At 38.8% G+C, this 21,256-nt stretch overlaps 1 protein-coding gene across 1 annotated transcript in view; it reads left to right on the top strand.

Annotated features, from left to right (window-relative positions):
• The window catches only part of scara5 (scavenger receptor class A, member 5 (putative)), an 81,364-nt gene that overhangs the window by 18,721 nt on the left and 41,387 nt on the right, over positions 1–21,256 (top strand). Inside the window, exons 4-7 of the mRNA XM_041976316.1 lie at positions 19,477–19,673; positions 20,426–20,604; positions 20,682–20,808; positions 20,896–21,064. Coding sequence (XP_041832250.1) covers positions 19,477–19,673; positions 20,426–20,604; positions 20,682–20,808; positions 20,896–21,064 — 672 coding nt within the window. The remainder of the gene's footprint in view (positions 1–19,476; positions 19,674–20,425; positions 20,605–20,681; positions 20,809–20,895; positions 21,065–21,256) is intronic.

The following is a 21,256-nucleotide window of genomic DNA, read 5'->3' as shown; positions in this document are numbered from 1 at the left end:
AAATTCATTACAGATGTTCATGATCCCATCTGGGAGAATTGTAATAACTTAGATATTTTATCAGGACAAACATCAGGAGAATTTATTTGGGCAAATGTCAACACTACAGCTTTAAGTGATGAAAGTAAACCTGCTGAAGGTACATCATATCCTGCATACAGCATCCTGTGTGAAAGCCTCTTTATAGTTGTTAGTTGCAATAATTATATGCAGGAGTGCACATACACTTGAACATGGTGTGTTTATTTGCATCAATTCTGTTTTTAAAAAGTCAGTATTGATGGTTTGAATCATTATTTACACCGTTCAGGCTGGTTTTGCTGGAAAAATGCATAACATAAACATAAGTTTGATCATTTATTTGTGTATTTTAAGTCTAATCAACACTGAAGAGAATGTGAGGTTGAAGTTATTACATGGGACATTTAGGGTGATTTAGAATCAGTTGTTTTTTTCCCTGTCAGTCCTGCAAACTAACTTAAAGCATAATGTTTTTAATTTTCCAATGTAGAATTAAACTGTAAAATAGTGTTTAATTCCATTTCTACTTGATTTTAACTAGATCTTAAAATTATAGCACGTCTTTATCATAAATTCTTGGGTTTTGTTTAGTCTAGAAAGTATAAATGTTCAGAAATCTTACAGAAATGTAAGATAAAAGTGCTGTATGCTGCTCAAACATTATGTTAAAAACAAAGTTTTTGTAAGGAATACTGACACAGGATGGATTTTGTTTGAGGTTTCACGGACATCATTTGCTCTCTTGTAGTTTTAAATCAAGCATTTATGTAGAAGAAAAATGGAAATTCCCCTGAAATGTGTTAGCAGTATATCATGTTCAGTTGACACGCTTTCTTTGTAAACATGCAGCTTCATACAGCTTCAAGCCAAAGAAGGTCATGAGATGCAATAAAATGAGATACTAAAGTGTGTAAATAACTCCAACACAAATAAAAACAGCAGGCCTCACTCATGCAGCTCTCCATAAACAGCTATAGGGATTTTATAAATCAGCTGCAGAGCGATGGGGGTGGGGGCTAAAGCTCTCGGGATGTCAGGGCACAATTGCAGGCATCCAAATAAGTCCTCCAAATGTCTTTTTTTTTGTGCTTTACAAGCAGACTAATTAAGTAACAACAAACTCCAAAGACTCTCATGCACATACACAAAAACACTACAGGGGTTTAATCTGGCTAATCGCTGTGTTGCAGCTCAGTGAAGTCATACAATACAAAAATGATGAGAGCTGGCGCCTCAGAGCTGAATGGTTATTAGTTTCAACTGTTTGCTTAAATGGCAACTTGGAACAGAAGAATTAAGCGATGGAAATGTGTGGAAAGCAGTTACAAAGCAAAATCTTTAAATATGTGTTCATTGACTTTCTTGTGACTCCATTTTGCCTAATTAATTCTCTCATTCTCCATTGGGACAAAAGCCAGTTAAGTTAAGTTTAATACCTGAAAGGGCCTTTGAATTAAAAAACTTTACTGCTTTGTTTTTGCACAGTTTATAGCTGCTATAAACCAGGTTGGTTGTCTGATAAATCTCTGAAGCTTGAGATGCAGCAAGATGTTCAGAGTTGAACTTCTCAGTGCAGAATGAGGGGAGGGACACAACAGAAATTCAACTGCAGCCATTGTGTTGGCAGAGTGGACAGCTGACAGAAAGGGTCAGTTATACAGCCTCAGATAAAAGTTATTGAATGAACAATCTGTTGTGTGTTTTTTTTGTCTGCTTCTGATCCTTAAAGGGGTTGTGGTTGCATTTACACAATTGCACTCATTGTTAAACATAACTTATTCCTCATATCTTGCACTCACCATCATACACACACACATACTTTCACCAGGCTTATACACTATGGTGTCCTGCAGGTTTACTCACCAATACACACAGTTATGTTTTCATATACTTGTTGCTAGAGTTGTTGTTGACTGTTTTTCTCAGTGTGTCTCCCTGTAGGTGCTCCTGATGATTCTCTGCTTTGTATTTTACACAGGCCATAGGTTGTTTTCAGTTTCATTACATGTGTAGGAGCTGGTAGTTTGGTTTTCTGTTTGGGTTTGATCGCAGTTTTTCTTCTGTTTACTCTTTTTTCTACACTGATATTTTTGTTTGCTCTCCGAGGTGGACCGCATTTATATGTTATGTAGATATGAACAAATGAAAAAAAAAATAATAATAATATGTATTAAGAGGATGATTATACCAACAAAGCTTAATTTCTTTAATATTGATTAATAAATTTGTTTGGAACAACAGCCTGACCATCTTTCTGCTTGCCATGATGCTGGACAGGACAAGGTCATCTACTTCCACATATGTGGATTACTTTGAATTAGGTCAAATTCAGCCACCTGTAGCCAATAACTCTGTCTGTGTGCATAATACTGTTGATGAACCAAGTTCATCAGGACAATCCTATGGGATGAAGGAAGTAATACATTTTATTAAGGAAGATGCAGGACAACAGTAACTATCTGATTGGATTTTAGAGGTGAATCTAGCTTAGAAAATAATAATCGGATGACAAAATGATGCCATTAGCTTTGTGGTTGCCGTTGGTGATAATGAATTAGCTGTCTTCTTCTGCGCCGCCCTTGCTTTGCTTGACTGTCAGTGAAGTTTCTGGTGTGCAGGTTTACCTCTCAGAACCTTAAACAGAGGATGAAAATATTTTCTGCCATCGTCACCTAATGTAAAAGAAATTTGAAAGTTTATTTAGGATATACCCACAATTTTGCTGCATACTCAGATGCTCTGCAGTCTGTTTTTTGCTTTTTTTAACTTCAGTGGAATAATCCTTAAAACATGAAAAAAGGAGTGAGTGAATGTAACTGCACAGGGCCAGTCAGTTAGATCATCTGGTCTCATAACAAATAATCACTCAAAATGTCAGGGGGTTGGTGTTAGCGCTTCGTTTCATGATTTTGTTTGTTTATTAATGTAACTGAAAGCACAATGATGATATGATGGTATGTAAATGCTTAATAAAGGGAATCCCCAAGGGTCAATGAATGAACTAATTGGCGTTTACTCCAATACAAGGCAGAAAGCCAGTACTTCCTCTGTGCTCTCACACACTGACAGGAATATTAAGTTATTTGACCTCACACAGCTGGAGCCACACTTTGATGTCTGCCACATCAGACATAGCCCACACTTGGAAATCAAACAAACTCCACCACCACCACCGCTGTCGCTTCATTCAGACATTCCTGTACTTGAGTTACAGCTGCTTGAACTCAACACAAAACTTCACAATCTACACACACATCCTTTCCCTAAGAGACACAGCTGAAGAGTCCACACTTCATTGTGTTTAACCTTTTAAAATAATCACCAAATAAACACAAGAAAACTCACAATGTTGCACATTTTATATAAAATTACCACCTGATTTATGTGTTTTATTCCCATTTAGCTACATCTTCTGTTTTATTTACATGGATCTTTTCAGGCAGCCAAAAGTGCAACTTTTAATAATCTGACTGTCTCTGCTAAGCCAATATATTTCTAATATAAACATCTTGCGTAAACCTGTGGTTTAGCAATGATATTTATGTATGTGCAGCTGCAGAATTGGGTCATGTGTGAATGCTGATGACCCAGGAGTAACCCATAACAGCAGTTGTGTGTTAGCGGTCTGCAACCATGAATGTATGGATGTGGGTGTCGGTTCATGACCTCATGGCAAACATGTGGTTTTGTGTGTGATGGTGTTGCCATTTCCAGTGAAACACAACAAACTCAGGCAGATACTAGTTTTTACAGTTTTCCTCAGATGTTGGCATAATGCAGGACAGATTGTTAAATGTTGTCCTATGAAATGTGAGCCCTGTTGGTCTAAACAAATGGCAGCCTATATCTCATGTGGTTTTCCCTAAATTAAGACCACATTAGCCATTAAACCTGTCATCTCCATGTGCTGCCCCACTCTCTATTGCACTGTTGGGTTTTCTAGGGGTTATTACATTGATGTTTTCAACAGTTTTACTCTGCTTGTCATGGATAAACGAAAGGCCACGCTATGCACAAACCCACAAAGTCCAAGGCCCCTCCCAGGAAGATGATGTATATTTCAGAAAAAGCTCCAAAACAATCAAAATTAGATTCAAAAGGCACATAAATTTAGAGATTACCAAGAGTCAAACTGTCAACAAAGATCCTAATAAACGTATCATGTATCGATATATCATAAAATGTCCACAAAGTAAAGAAAAACTATTTATATGAGACACAAAACAATCTAAGAGAGGCACAATGTGACCACTGAGAGAGTAATAATGCTGAGAAAAGACACAAAATGACCTAAATGAGACAGAGAGTTGTCCCTAACTTGATACACTTGGTTTTAAAGTAACACGATAAGGCCACAAAGAATTGCAAAATACCCAAAGTCAGGCATAAAATAGCATTGAAAATAAATAATGACCCATACAGTACAGTGTTTTAGAGACATTACCAAACTATCACAGAGCAAATCAGATCAGAGAAGTGGGTGTTTCATCCAGATTTGCTATGAAGTGTGCACAAATGGAAGTCTTCCCCCTATACATTTCTTTTTAGAAGGAGGTAGAATAACTGTAGCCTTTCTTCCTTCATGTCATTGTCTGCTGTTGAATGCTAACTGGTTCAAGTGGAGTTTAAGTACATTTTGTGGTGATTGAAGTCTGTGTGGTCATCGCTGAAGGTTAAATTTTAGTTTGGCCATGTTTATATACATATAAAATATTGTTTATGCTTATTTTGGGTGTCCCAGGCTGCAAGCAGTGAGAACAAAATCATTTTTATTTTTATTTATTTTCCTTGAGTTCTGCACTCGAGCTTGCATTAAACACAAACTATCACCAAAAACATGTATAATGACAGCAAATTTCATCTGCTGCTTGACCACAGGAGACTGTTCTGTTCTCTCTCTCTGTGCTTGCTGTGAGTTTTTGTTTGTATCCCAAATGTGGTGTGTTTATTTACATTTTGAGATGGAGTGTAAGTTGACTGCAAAGCTGTTTTCTCAAGGATAGTTCCCACTGAGCACTAACATCATAGTACAAGATGAATTAGCTGCAACTTTTCTTGCTTATCCAGTAAAGTTGAAATGCTTTATTTAAATCTCTACTTGGTTTATTTTTGTGTTTCAGTGGCAAGCTGTGTTTCATTTTATCTGTAAGTGCAATGATTGCTATTGTTTTTATCAGTATTGTTTATCAATTAAAAATTGGTCTACAGCATGCCTTTACTGTCTCTTGGTCTTTCAGCCCAAAAAGTTTTCAACAGCATTGTTGCCAGTTTTAACATTTCTGGATTTGTCTAATGATTATTTTCATGGGGGGAAATGACATCACAATTACCCAGAATCCAAAGTGACTCCACAGTTTATTTGTTCAACAAAAATTGCAACCTCAAAATTATAATTGATAAATTAAAACTGTTACTTTAAATCAAATTTGCAGAACAACTTCCTTCCTAAATACAAAGAGGCAGCTAATATCTCACCAAATGATAACATTGATGGTCATTGTCTCATTACAGGATGACCTAAAGAGACAATATCTGGCCATGTATAGTATGGTTCATTTGGAGTAGTGTAAGCATTTGAACTGGTGCAGATCAAGGAAGCCAATTCTCTTTCACTTAAAAACTATGGTCTCATAATATTATGACTACATACAGTTAAAGCAACTAAAGTCTCACGTGTAATTAACAAATGTAATTGGTGTGTCCATGTCAGACGTTGTCAAACATCACTGCCCACATGGATGCCTTACATTTGCATGGTTGTTACCCAGTACATCCACTAGAGGGCAGTGCATAGTTCAGAGGCAGCGCAGCAGCGGGTGGTAGTCTGTGCAGCCATTAAATACATCATGGCTTCTTCTATATCCCTTATGCTGGCTGCACGTGAGCTAAACTTCACAACATTGCCCCCACAGTTTCTAGTAGTACTGCACCATTTGCTGTGGCTGGGCATGCATCCGCAAGATCCCTGAAAACAGACTGAAATGAGCACGAACTGAAGACAGAGGACAGACAGAAGGCTCCATCTGTAAGCGTCTTTGTATTTAACGTTAGAGATAAATGGGCCTTAAGACTGCTCATCTTGTTATAAAGACATATTCCTCAGAAAAATTATGCATCATTACAACATTTATATAGCTTAGACTTTAACTATAGCTCATTACTTAAAATACTTTTACAGTAATGTCAACCCCTTTATCAACATGTTTCTGAAACAGCAGCCTCCATCAAAAAGACAGTAGTGTTGCAAACACACTCAGGAGGGGCTTAAATAAGATAAAGAGTCTAGAGGTTTTCATCCTTCCTACCTACCATCTGTGGTTTGTGGTTTTTATTTTGTCAAATGGACACTGTCCTGCAAGAGAGCATGCCAGGGATAGATTTCCACCTCCCAAATTCAAAGTCCTGGCATCCAAAATACCCAGAACCCGATGCGATTAATCAGAAGCTGCATCACATATATCTTTTCTGATTATTGTTATTTGTGCTGCATTGCTGCAAAAATCTAGTTTCATCTTCTTTTCTAAAAGATTTAATTATGAAGCGAGCCAAATGCTGAGCTTAATTCAGGATGTGAATCCAACCTTTTGTTAGTCATCCATTTTAAATAAAGCATCGGATGCCTTTTGATGTCAGGTCAAAGAAGGTGGGTAGATCCTGTAATTTCATTCTCATTCACGGTTGGAAGGCTTTCAGGTCCACAGGTCACAAAAAGACTCTTTCTTCTTTGTTTCCCACCCTCCTTCCTGCTACTGGCATCTCCTCAAAGTCAAGAAGGATGTTGGTCTGGTTGAGGGCGACTGGTCTCTTAGTTTCTTGCAGACACAAAACAAAGTGTTGTAATGATTCAGAGTCATTAGAGGGATATTTAAGAAGAGGATACTGTCAGAATGGGACTGAGCTTTACAGACACATGGAAAATGTCTATATTTAGCTGAGAACAGCTGTTTTAATGTTCTTCTGGTGGCTATTTTTCTCACCCTCCTCACAGGTGGGATCACTTTCATCTCTGTTGGGTCAATTATGGAGCCTGCTCTGAAATTGGTCTGTAATTTGGGGTAACATTACATGCTCTGTGAATGTTGAGTTTCAGCCGTTTTACAGTCAGGATGAATTTAATGAGGAGTTATATTCATATTGCATGAATCTGCAGTAAACACGTCATTTGTACCGTATTAATGTTTAGGGTGTAATAATTTATTTACATAAAAAAAAGTCAAAGAAAAAATGACAATTCACTTTCTTTTTGACAACTGCTGACTAATTTCAACAGTTTTTAATGTGAGTTTTTATTTAAATTAAAGGTGGACTGGTGGGATAGGCTCCATCCAGCCCACCTCTGACCGTGCATTGGAATAAGTGGGCATAGATAATGGATAGATAGGTAGTTTAATGGTATAATGAGGCAAACTTAACCCTTACACTAGAATGTTTATATCCAGACTTCAGTTCAGCTTATCGGCACGTTTTCTCTGTTAGGGAACTTTCTTTAATCTTGTGTAAATATTAAAGAAATGTTGTGACCACATAAACATAGCCCTGCTATGGAATATTATAACAAAAAAAAACAATATTTTATACTCTATGTACAAAAATGAGCTACAACGTTTAAACCACCTCCCTAAATGTGTGCAGTTTCTTCTGGTGTCACAGATGTGACCGTCAGCGTTACAGAGAAACAGGTTGGCGTTAGATCTTGTGGATTATGTGGATTGTCAATTCTGGTGTGTATATTTATTGTTCAGTCAGATTTAGGTTTTTGGTGCATGGAGGCCAGGTCAATGCTGCATGCACTTCGAGCCGTTGCTGAGCAGTATTTTCAACGTGGAGGTGGCCGCTTGGTGGTGAACACTGTTCAGGTGTGTGGTTTCCAGGAGGTACACTGCAAAATACTGCACTGAAACAAAATCATCAGCTTTATTCACTTCTCCATTAAATATTCAGTCATTTCCATGCTGCAGCTAATTAATGCATAATTTTGTCACTGTATATAAATATCAAGAAGGGATGAAGTCTAATTCTTTGAAAAAAAACTGACCTTTTTGAAGGCTTTAAGACTCCATCATGGTCATCTTTGTATACAAAAGCAGCTCTCAGACATATATTTTTTAAGTAATTCCTAATACTGTCATTTTTAATAATAATTCTTCAGGGAGGAAGTTGTGGATTTGTTGGGAACTGTTTTCAGCAGCAGATTAAGTTATGACAGCTGAGCAACGAAAGAGAAAAGCCAGGCTGTGGATCACTGACACATTTTTTACAACTTCTAAAACATTATTTGGCTTCAGCTGGGCCAGGCAGGATTTTCCTTTTACTTACTGTCAGCATGACCAGCTGCAGCCTTATACTTTAATATCTTTTACTGTAAACAGTCAACTCCTTCTTATGTGATTAGAATGAGAAATCAGTCTTGTTTTTTGAATGATTTTTAACTTGATGTAAAACAGTCTGACAAGGAAACGATGGCCAATCATGAAGTCTCAAAACTGGATACATCTCTTTTTTTTAAGGGGTGGCAAACCACACGATTTATATTTGCATTTGAGATTAAAACACATTCAGTATCCTGATTTTGTTCCAACAATAAAATCTTTCCTCTTAAAGATTTGCCACCTGAATGAATAGAGGGTCATTCCAGGTTCTCCAAACACAGAAGAACTTGTTCTGGCTTGTGTGTTTGGGTTGGACAGCTGAAGGATCTTGATATTATTCCAACAAAAATCTTCCGGTTAAAGTCAAGTCAAGAACACCACTGTATCAGTCATTGATCAGATTTATTTCCTTTAAGAGAAATGACTGTGAGGTCAACATCACAAGAAGAAAGGGGGAGAATGAAGGAGTCATAAGAGGCTCCAAAGTTCGGTCAGTGAAGGAAGAAGAATTACGTTTCAACACAAGTTGGACTTAAATCATCAAAATAACCCTGACTGCATTCTCTTTTTTTCATTTTGAGCCATTTCAGGTTCGTACTACAAATTCTTCTGCTCAGTTCCAGCGAACTCTGCCACACATAAAGCAGCCCAAACCAACCAATCAAACTTAGTGGTCTCATTTTAGTTAGGTGGTCTTCATCAGCTACAGCACATTTGTATACATGCAGTCACAAGTTGCAACCACACATACGTTTGTGTATCGTCCAACAAACAGATCCCAGGTCCCAAACACAACCTGATGTGATGTTTTGTAACTTGCGATTTTTTTCTCTGCTGAGAAGAACAATGAACTCGCTGCAAAGAAAAATATTTAGAATGTTTTATTTATTTATGATGTTTGACTGAAGCTCGAGTTGCTCCGTTCGTTGGTTGGACATGCAGATCGAGTCCAAATGTTGCAGTACAGGCATTTCTGCTGGTTTTGAATGGTTTCAGCTACAAGGGAAATGGAACTATAAATTTAACTGGGTTATGAATAAAGTTAATGGCCACGCCTGAACTCTGAACTAAAGCTTCTCTAATTTTCTTCTGCTTCACTTTATCTTTCAGGAAAGTTCTTCGGTAGTTCAGATGGATTTGGGCTTACATTAAAAACTCTTGGATAAGTTATGTAAAGCACATATTTGCTACAGATGAGAGGGGCAGAGCATTGGTCAGTTGGACTTGATGTCAAAGACTCGAGACTTGACTTGGACTTGGAAAAAAAGACTTTTCTGAGCTGTAGCTCAAACTGTGTCAGAATCGAAAAATATATGTATGTTGTTAAAGATTTTTTTTACTATTTGATATCATATTTTGGGATTTAAGTAGTTATATTATCTAAAATCTCATCATTTTAATAATAAGAAGATATAATAAGACAATAAAGTTGTTATTTTGGGAAGAAATAAAAAAATATTAATATTGCTCACATGAGGCGCAAATGTTTGTTTTACAGATGTTTTTTTGGTCATTTTCTCAGTATCTAATGGATTCCAATCCAACTTTATTTATAAAGCCCTTTGAAACAATCACAGTGGACCAAAGTGCTGTACAGAAGAATAAAAGCCCAGATTGAATATGTGGGAGTCATGACTGATGTTGATCACGATTCACTGAGAGAAAACAGCATATATAAATAAACTTGACAAACTCATCCACAAATCCTGTTTGTAATGGTGATTAAAAGCTAAATGACTCTGCTTTCTGTTCTCTCTTTATTAAACACACACAGATTTGCTGTGTATGAAGTGACTTTATTAAACATCCTGTTCGGGAGTTGCACAGGGAGATTAGTAGCCATGGCTGCAGGGTCAGGACACAGAGGACTGCAGGACTTTGAACTGTACAACACATTTAACATGATTCAGGGGTGACTTTTGATAAACTACAGGTTAGCAGAGCTGGGAAAGAGAAACTGCTTTGCCAAACAATGTATTAAGAAGAAGCTTGTAACAATAAGCTGAAGAGGATGGGTTCATGCACTTCACTCACTAGTTTACACTGCAGAAAAACATACTTTCATCTTTAATGAATCTCAGCTTCATCGTGGGACAGGCAGTAACACGGCATTGTGTGTAACCACAAAGTACATGTCACCAGTCATTTCTACATATGTGAAGCTTTTTGCATGATATTTTATGGCACTGAATGATAGGTCATGGTGTCATTCCTCGAAATTAAATTGCAAAAAATGCCAAAACAAACCAAGAAAACAAAGACACAGTGGTAACATGCAAAATGACTCATGCTCAGTTACTTTCAACCTGTATCCATCAATAAATAATTCAGACTGCAGATAAAGAGATAAATGAAGACACCATGTTGGCTTTAGTTACAGATGATCCTGATCATGACACTGTCCAGGAGGCCCCGGTGACTGTGTGTGCACCCCATGTGGTCTACTCATGACAGCATGGGGACCCAGACCTTTTTCACCTTTTTTTATTCTGGCAAAAAAACATAAGGCCAGGAGCTGTTTTTCTTTTTTTTTTTTTTTTTTTTTTTTTTTGCTGAGTTAAATTCAGTGGTTTTCATTAGAATTTGTAAATAAGGTTTAGTTAAAATGTACTAAAATGAGCCAGAGTACAATTTTGCCCCTCATAGTTAGAAATTTGTTTTTGTGAGAGAAAAATGGAAACAGGTGGTCGTTGCAAAGTAAATAAACATCTATCCAGATCTTTTATTTCCAGAAGGAACATAAACATGCACAAACATTCAGAACAAAGACTGATTATTTTGTATAATTAAAGAAAATCATTTTCCCTTTTTAGATGTGCAAAATATCCAGAAGTGCAGTAGGATGGAGTCTAAAAACTCAACAAGACTGAGTCTTTCAGCAGCAGCTGAAATGCATTCTTGTTTTACATCCATTTTAAGAGCAGACCAGGATCTTTATGTCATCTGCCCATGGTGTGATAAGACAGAGTTTATATTTATAATACACTGTATATAATATACACAAAACACTAACATATAATGAATTATTTTGTATATTTAGTGATAAACATGTGATATTATGAAAAATAGTAATGATTATTTGAGTCTTTTTGTCCACAAATCAACCAAACTGTCCTCATAGACACAAAAAGAAGATATCTCGAAACACCGGCATTAGCATGTAAGTTGCACCAAATGGTATCTAATATGTTTGCTTTCTCTTCTCATCTTGCATTTGTATTGTTCTAAACAAATATTTACATGTGTATATAAAGAAATGCTAACATGTTTTCATATATGTGTTGACCCCTCAATGTCTGAATTTATTTACAATTCTATAAAAACAAAATAAATACAGACAAAAACAATATGGGGATAAAAAGAAGAAAAATCTGGTATGAAATAAAGTACTATTAAATGTTAAATAAACAATCAATAAATAAGTATTAATAATAAAATAGTATAAAAAATAAACATAAATATGAGCAAATAAAAGAAAAAAATTAGTTAGATGAAAATAAATAAAATAAAGTCCAGAAATGGTTTGTTGGAAATTTGTGAAACCAAGCGTCAAAGTGTTCAATTTCATTTGTATATTTTATTTGTGCTTATACCTGTAGTTAAATCCATCATTTTATAACCTTCCTTCTTTGCCTACCATGATAACATCTGCACCTTCAGCCTGAACGTGTTGACAGAAATAAATAACCCTGATTTTGGTCAGCCATACCGAGTGCAAACAACAGTGCAGATGAGCTGCAGACGTACACAGACCATTAATATGGGACCCATTCACATTACACCATGAAGCCCAGCTGTTGAGCTGGCCTGCTCACCCAGCATTTGATACGTGCATGGATAAAGTGTCCTCTGCTTCTGTGTCTCCACAAGAGAGCCAGAGACCATGAAGCTGTGGATTTGGGACTAATATATTTTGAATATTGCTGCCGTGCCACTGTGCTTGTGTTTGAAAACACTGAATAAGAGAAGAATGGAACAGATCACACATGACTTTCCCATCCCACAGAGCTGAACTTTGAGAAGTTTGAAACTTATTTGTCAGGAATGCATCTTAGTTTTCCTTCAGTAGGTTAAAAACGTCTTTATGCTAAAACGATCTCTTTGAAGGACTAATATGAAGAACTACTGAACTGATAGATAAGCTGCAAGAAATTTTCAATCGTATCCATAAAAATGGTACAAATTTGAGAACATAAAAATTCTTGGCAGTCCTCATAGTACACAACCTTTTTCAAAGGTAGATACAGATAAAGTTAATCTAATTTTGAAACTTATTTGTGTTTCATCGTTGCTTTTTAGTGTGTTCCTCTTCTTTTCTACAAGTTTATCCAAATATTAGCCATTCATGTTTTTCTCCTTATGTTCTCTTTCTGTAATATAGGATAATCTAAGTGCCCAAAAATCACTGTAAATAAGATAAATTTAAAAAAAAGCATCATTAACCCTTAAAACTTTACTAGATTGATGCATCTGGTCTGATACTAAGTTGACACGTAGTTGGGGAACATACTGGAATATAAAGTGTTAGAAACTGCCCTCAGCAGCAGGGAGCTAAAATAATATATATTTAACTTAAGATAAATTCTAATTTAGCTTGATGTGTGGTTAGGCAACCATGTTGTTGTGGAGAGAAAAACATCCATTTTAGCCGCTTGCAAATGAAAAGATAAGCCTTTCACCACACAATGACCTTTGGGAAGATGGTTTCTGTTCTTCTAGTTAACAGAGCAGCAGTATAACAGACATTAATTAACAGAAAATATTTCTGAAGCCGATGGATGATCCCCTTAGCGATGTAGATGGAGAAACAAAGTGGAATTTTATGATAATTGGAAATTGCTCTAATAATTCATAGTTGCTGTTGACTGTAAGAAGCATGACCCCAACAACCTATAGTTAAGAAAAGCAATTGTGCACCTTAAACTTAAGAAACCACACAGCAGCTTTTCTGAAAACCCCTTTACAAAATTAAGAAACAGATGTTGGATGAATGTTACTGGTCCATGTAAACTTTTTAATATAGTAATAAAGAGATTAATGGACCAATGTGTGCAATGGATGTTTATTTTCCTTCTCTCGCTTTAATTTCTACATGGAGTTTCTCTGAATACCACAAATGAAATTTGCAGGTTGTAACTTGCTTACTTTTTTAGTTTGTAACAATAAGCTGATCGATGTTTGATTAACAAAGAACAATCCAAAAGCTGTGCTTATTCTTTTTAGTTTCACGTGAATTATTAAATAAATATTATTTTAAAATCAGTTTAGCAACAACTTCTAATATAGGCAACACGGTCAAAGCCTGTTATTTATTACGTTGAGTTACCACATTAATTAATTAATTTCTCTGTTTTTTGTTTTTTTGTTTGTTTTTGTTGTTGTTGTTTTCAGTTAAGGGGTATATGACATGGGCATGGCAGGTTACATAGTGACCAAAAAAATAAACAGAGATGCTTGCATCACGGATTTATCTGTATTAGCTTCTGTGCATTCAAACCAAAATGCTATTCTTGAGTTTACGTACTAAAACAGGGTCATCAGCATCTTCAAGGGCTTCTATTTTGAGGGCTTTAAAAGCAAGACTGATGCAGATACCAAGTTTAATGCTATCAAATGTTCTGCCTTTAAAAAATAATTAAAATTTGCATTGATCTCTGTGATAAGTATGAGATATTTTCAGTAAATCCATCTATAGAGCCAGCTGTGCTTCCCTCAGCACACTCCAGTACACTACTTAGCAGTAACACACCTCTAAGCTGGTTACAGACTGCCAAGAAAACCAAAAAGGAGAAAAAAAAATATGCATACTGTATATATAATGTCTGCCAGCAAATTTTGGAAGGAAAATGTTTAGGAACACAGTCCAATGAGTGTAGCTGAAGAGAGACACAAACGTTACTAAACTAAACTAAAAGTTGATACTATACCCACGTTATTTTTCCATACTGTTGAAGCAGATGACAAAAAGGGCCCACTATGTCAGTAATATGGAAGTGGTTTGGTTTCAGTAGATATAACTAAGAATAGATTAATACAATGCAAAATGCAATTAGTTAACACCAAAAAGAAAAAGCATGAAAATGCAGGCCAATGTGACTCGCTGCATGAGTCCTTGCAGTGCAATTGTCAAACAGAGAAGCATCATCTCATCATTCGTGGCTGCACCCTTATATGAAAACATTTAAAAAGAAAGAGACTACAAAAGCCGTTTTATTTTTCATGCTCCTTGTGGTCATTATTAGTATACTTTTGAAATTGAAAGCATTAACAAGCTCTATCCATCCATCCATTTTCTTCCGCTTATCCGGAGTCGGGTCGCGGGGGCAGCTGCCTAAGCAGGGAAACCCAGACTTCCCTCTCCCCGGCCACATTCACCAGCTCATCCGGAGGGATCCTGAGGCGTTCCCACGCCAGCCGAGAGATGTAGTCCGTCCAGCGTGTCCTAGGTCTTCCTTGGGGCCTTTTTCCGGTGGGACGTGGCCGGAACACCTCACCAGGAAGGTGTCCAGGAAGCATCCTAACCAGCTGCCCGAGCCACGTCATCTGGCTCCTCTCAATGTGGGGAAGCAGCGGCTCTACACTGAGCCCCTCCCGGATCCCCTCAACACCTAGGCTGTGCCTAGAAATCCTGTCCATAAAAGTTATGAACAGAATTGGTGACAAAGGGCAGCCTTGGCGGAGTCCAACCCGCACTGGAAACAATTCTGATTTACTGCCGGCAATGCAGACCAAGCTCTGACACCGGTCTTACAGGGACCAGTCAGCTGGTACAAGCGGGTCCAGCACTCAATACTCCCGGAGTACCCCCCACAAAAGTCCCCGGGGGACACGGTCGAATGCCTTCTCCAAGTCCACAAAGCACATGTAGGTTGGTTGGGCAAACTCCCATGCCCCCTCAAAGACCCTGAAGAGGGTGTAGAGCTGGACCACTGTTCCACGCCCGGGATGAAAACCACACTGCTCCTCCCCAATCCGAGATTCGACTATCCGACGACCCTCCTCTCCAGCACCCCTGAATAGACCTTACCGGGGAGGCGAGGAGTGTGATCCCCCTGTAGTTGGAGCACACCCTCCGGTCCCCCTTTTTGAAGAGGGGGACCACCACCCCAGTCTGCCAGTCCAGGGGAACTGTCCCCAATGTCCACGCGATGCTGCAGAGGCGTGTCAGCCAAGGCAGCCCTATTAGCGACCGCCGAAGCCACGCTCCGCTTAGCCCGCCGATCAGCTGCCTCTGGACTCCCACAGGCCAAAAAGGCCTGATAGGACTCTTTCTTCGGCCGTTCCTCCCAATCACGCCCCGAGGGAGTCCCCAGAAGGAGTGCTCTCCAACACCCCCTCCAAGGACTCCAAAAAGGGTGCAGAAGCACAAACAACAGTCAGGACCCGTCCCCCTACCCGAAGGCGGAGGAAGGCCACCCTTTCTTCCACCAGGGTAAACCCCAACGTACAGGCGCCAAGTCGAGGGGCAATGAACATGCCCACACCAGCTCGGCGCCTCTCACCAGGAGCAACTCCAGAATGGAAGAGGGTCCAGCCCCTCTCAAGGACAGTGGTTCCAGAGCCCAAGTCGTGAGTCCAACTATATCTAGCCGGAATCATTCAACCTCGCAGACCAGCTCTGGCTCCTTCCCCGCCAGAGAAGTGACATTCCACGTCCCTAGGGCTAGCTTTTGCAGACGAGGATCAGACCGCCAGGGTCCCCGCCTCTGGCAGCCGCCCAGCTTACACTGCACCTGACCCCTATGGCCCCTTCTGCAGGTGGTGAGCCCACGGGAGGGGAGGCCCACATCACCCTTTCGGGCTGAGCCCGGCCGGGCCCCATGGGCAAAGGCCCGACCACCAAGCGCTCGACTCTGTGCCCCACCTCCAGGCCTGGCTCCAGAGGGTGGCCCTGGTGACACACATCCGGGCAAGGGAAACCTTGGTCCTTGTTTTCTCCTCATCATAGGGGTGATTTGAGCCACACTTTGTCTGCAACAAGCTCTATATTGTGATCAAAATCCAGTTCAACTAATATAGAAAATAATATTGTAATATTTTTTTGCCATATCATTCAGCTGTTAAGATGTACCATTGCTCCAATTGGAAACTTCCAGATTCAGGCAGGAATTTATGTTTGTCTTCATTGGATTTTCCTTCATGAGACCCAAAACATGCAAACCAATCCTTACATTTCATTTCATGGCTGAAGATCAGGGATATGTAAATAAAAGTTGCAAATACAAAAAGGTGCAAAGTAATGAAATTGGCTGTGTTCTTGGGTTTCATCCATTTTCTCTTATTCAGTTTTCTTCATGTTTCATGTGTTATTCTCTTTTCTTTTTTTATTCAGCCCCTCTCATCTTTCATTTTGACATGTTCTTGATCTTCCTTCTCTTCTTCCTCTACATGCAGCCGCTCCTTCTTCCTTTACATGCACGCTGAACCTATCTGTGTGTGTGTTCATCATTTTGCGGTAAAGCAACCTGTGTAGTGGAGAGAGATTGCAGCTTATTTAGTTTTTCAGGTCATTAGGAATAAACCTAACACATATAATGAGCCGTAATTCAGGTGGTTTGCTTGCAGCAGGGTGGCTTTGCACCACTTTTGTTTCTGTCTGTCTGAGATTATGTTGACGTTTCTTGGTCTCTGCTGGTTCACAAAGCCACACAGAGAAACATGCTTTTATCGCTCTCAGAGATCCACGGAAAGTGTGGAAAGTGTGTGTGCTGTGTGTGTGCTATATCAGGCTGTTAAGGGTATCAGTGTTCTGAGGGAATTATCTGTTTCCTCCTATTTCCTTAGTAATTCCTTTTATATCCATTGGATGTTTTTTTTCTCACACTGCTCCCTCTGAGAGGATGTTGTCCCTGTGCAACGCTGAGGATCAGGTTTCAAAACATCTTGCAAGATGTCGAGCCGTTACCATGCAACATGCTTTCATAAAACCAAGGAGCTTTTTCTCATTAGACACGCTGGAGAACAGAGAGATTTTGTGCCACAGTCAAACACAAGTTAATGTTCTGCTGCAAGTATGCTAACTGTTAGCAAATGTGATGTTTACTCACTGACATGTTCTCTTCCCCTTTCAGATTAGTATGTTTGTATCGTTTCGTCACTTTATCTGTATGTTTGCATGCAAGTTTAGGGTTTAATTTTAATCAGTTATATTACTGCCTTTAATCAGAAGCCATGTGTTTTAATTTGAGAGGAGGATCCCTTGTTTTCGTGCTCAAGTATTGCATTTCCTTCATTTAAAACCCTGGCCTCACACTCAGAAAGTCCCTCTTTGCTTGCAAATATGTGCTATATCACCTCAAAGCTGTCTGGTCCAAGACACTGTTGCTTTTTTTTGCGGGCTCCTTCTGTGCAAGCTTCTGCTCTTGGATTTCTGCTTTTCACTCAACCTTGATAGAAGTCTTTACTTCGTTTCCTCATCATCACTTTTACGCCAACAGCTGCAGGAGTTACCTGCAGACCCTAAAGATTACATTTTTGGGGATCTCTTTGAAATCTCAACCACTTCTACTTTACTTTAAATAAAATCACAAGTTTTATCAGTATTTCTTCAGCATTCTTGACTATTTAGCTCTGTATAGTCCTCACAGATGGGAGTTTTCTGATCTTTAAATCCTCTTCATAAAATGTAAACAGCATGGCCAGACAAATATTATAACCCATGTAGGCAGTTGGTTAGATAATACCATATAAATCCTGCATTACCTTCAAGATGATGTTATTGTTGATGTAGAACATTATATAGAACTTGTTGCATTTACTTACACTTGGCCATCTGAGGTTTACCCAGGTAAGGTTCAGTTTACCTATTGGGGTGGCACTTTGGGTTACAGTCAGATTTTAAGGATGGCCCATACTCCTCGTAGCCCCGTCCATGACTGTTAAACTTTAAGTATGTTTCAGATAATCCTGCTTCCTGTCTGTGTCTCACACCTGGGTTGCCTCACCTCCATCTTATCATTATATTCTTCTTCTCTGTGTATGTATACTCCCAGGATTCTTTTGCTTTTTGCAAGATCATCATCATTATTTTCACCTACTGTGTTTTTGTGGATGTTTCATTGTGGCTTTCCAACCTGTACCAGTTCTGTGTCAGTTTTTTTACTTTGATTCATAGTTTTCAAACTTTTCCATTTCCTGCCTGTGTAACATCCTGCATTATGTAAGCTAAATCATCCACCTACAATTCTTTATCTGCAAGACTCTGGTGTCCTCCATCATCTTGTGTCTTCAGCATAACATTCTGCTTACAACCATGGATTGTGACACTGCAACATATTATGTGATTTGTAGAGAGAGAGGGCTGCTTTTTCATGATCATGCACTGTTTGAGATTTTTTTTTTTTTTTTTACATAAATGCTATGGCTTGTTTTAGTGGAAGTGTTTTTAAATCACAGTATTCAGTCCAGGATTTTGGTCTGGTAATCAAACTAGCTTTAAGCATTTTTAGAAGATTATTAATAAGAGAAGAAATTAAGCTTCTTTTGGTATCCAGCTTTAGGTCAATTAAACCATTTGAAAATAGTGATGTCATAAACATGTAAAGCAGTATTCAGCCCCTAATCCAATTGGCTTTTACTCATTAGTTTTGGTAAATTTAAAAGTTGTCTTGGGAAGAAATTGTAGACGTCAATGTCCAAAAAGCAAAGAGTCCAGAAGCCTTTTAAGATGTTCTTTTTAATCACTGGAAATCCAAACGTCATCTATCTAAAAACTGCTCCGTCCTGCAAGCATTGGATGAGCAGCTGCTTGCAGAGGCCAACTTAGCATCAGTCAAAATGAGGAATTTCTGTAATGAGACATTACGGCATAGACAACTGTACTCTGAGCCAAGTTAGAAAGCTCATAAAAATATTTAGGTCTTGATTTAAAAAAACAATACATTCAACAAGAACAGAAAACCAAAACCAGTGTAGAGTGACTGGCTCAGCATCTGCTCAGCATTACAGTTCTGGCTCGCTTCATGCTGACAGCTGTGATTGATACTAAATGAAACTCGATTTTGGGAATTTTGCTGTTGCTGAGGGATCACTGAATCAACACCGAGAACAAATTTCAGACTGTCCTCCTCTCTTTGTCCCTCTTCAGTCTCTCGCTCCCAGGTGTCCTTGCAGCAGGAGTTGCAGATGGAGAACGTGACTCGAATGTCGGAGAACTCTCGGCTGCCACAGCAGACCCTGGGCGAGGCATCCACTCAGGCTGACCTGGTGGAGAACATCTGGAAACTGGAAAACATCTTCCAGAACCACAGCGAGTGGCTGCAGAGGCTGGAGATCCTCATCAAGGTACCATATAAGATCAAACGAGATGAAATGTGTCTGTGTTATGTTCTCTCTCTTTTTTAGCTTTTTCGGGATGGTTGAGTAGGTGGGGTCTTTGGGAGTTGGTGTGAGTGGTGGGAAGATTTGTGAAACAGGAAAAAGAAACATTCTGCTGTTAGGTTTGCAGCATGATGTAATAATGCCCATTGCTATGGGCCTATGCGGTTAATTCAATTAATTGGCTTTGTTATCAGTGATTAGTATCCAGTCACTGTTTAACACTTATCTGCATAACATTCTCTCAAGGCTTGGCTTTTAGATGAAAACATATTGGTAAACACAACAGAGAAACTGTATTTACATATTTATGCTTTTTCCTCCAGGTTTCATTTTTTTGTATTTACAGTTATTTATGCTAATATTTGCTTACTATCCTCACAAAACCAATTTCAACCCCAATTTTTGGGGACATCGTGTGTCAAAACATCTTCTTGCTTTTATTCCAGCCATAGAGGACCATTACTTTTGTTCTTTTCAGACATACTTGTCACTTGTTGGTCTTTGGCTGCTCCTGATTGGATATTGCCATCAATTTAAGCTTTCTAATTGGTTGAAAATCTTATAGAAACTGGCTTCATCATGATTTCTGGGTCAAAACAGAGGTCCCTTAGCAACATAGTAGTAATAGCAATTTTCTTTTTCTTACAAAATAGTCATCATAGATCACTTTTTTGATTTTCTAAATAGAATCTCTGATTTAATCCTCTTCCTTGCAGGGCCTGGAGGTAGAGCTGAGGAGTATCCAGGCTAATTCCCTTCAGTCAGACGGCTACCTGGTGCAGCTGGACGACAGGTTGTCCTCACTCAGTTCCTCTGCTGACAGGAACCTGACAAGTTTGACTGCAGAAGTGACCCGAACCTCCAGATGGCTGCGTGACCATGACCTCCTGCTCAGGTACACATTTATATAGCAGCCTAGAGAAAATCTTAAGCTAAAGAATGCACTCCTATTTGTTTCTGATTGTATTTTAGGGAAACATCAGGGCAAGTGAGCGGGCTGAGAGAGAAACTAGACGAGGTCAACTGGACTGTGGGAGCTGTCAATCACACTTTCAGCAATGACATCGGTATTCATCACTTCAAAATCCAGGACTTACAGGTTGGAGGTTCATCAGAGTTTACATGAAAACATCATGTATGTTAAACCTGCTGCTGAAAACAACCCTGCCTGCAAACGTCTGCGCAGATCCAGATCAGCAACATAACAGAGGACACCAGCAGTTTATGGGTGACGCATGTCCACACGGAGGCCCAGCTGAGAAATGAGATGGAGATCCTGAACACAATCACAGAGGACCTGCGACTGAAAGACTGGGAGCACTCCATGGCCTTAAAGAACCTCACAGTATTAGAAGGTCAGTAAAGAGATCCAAATGTCAAATCAAATTCTTTAATCTTTAATCTGTGTGAGATTTGTGTGTGAAAATTACTGACAGCTACTGGTAAAGGTGAGAACAAACTTATTCAAATTCAAAGCACAGTTTTGAATGCACAGTGGCTGTTAGTGGCCATACGTCTTCCAGACATAAACATGTTTTTAATTATAT

Source organism: Melanotaenia boesemani, chromosome 22 (genome assembly GCF_017639745.1).
Source record: "Melanotaenia boesemani isolate fMelBoe1 chromosome 22, fMelBoe1.pri, whole genome shotgun sequence".
NCBI classification, from domain to species: domain Eukaryota; kingdom Metazoa; phylum Chordata; class Actinopteri; order Atheriniformes; family Melanotaeniidae; genus Melanotaenia; species Melanotaenia boesemani.
The sequence above is the reverse complement of the archived record's forward strand: the minus strand, read 5'-3'. Positions and strand labels throughout refer to the sequence as shown.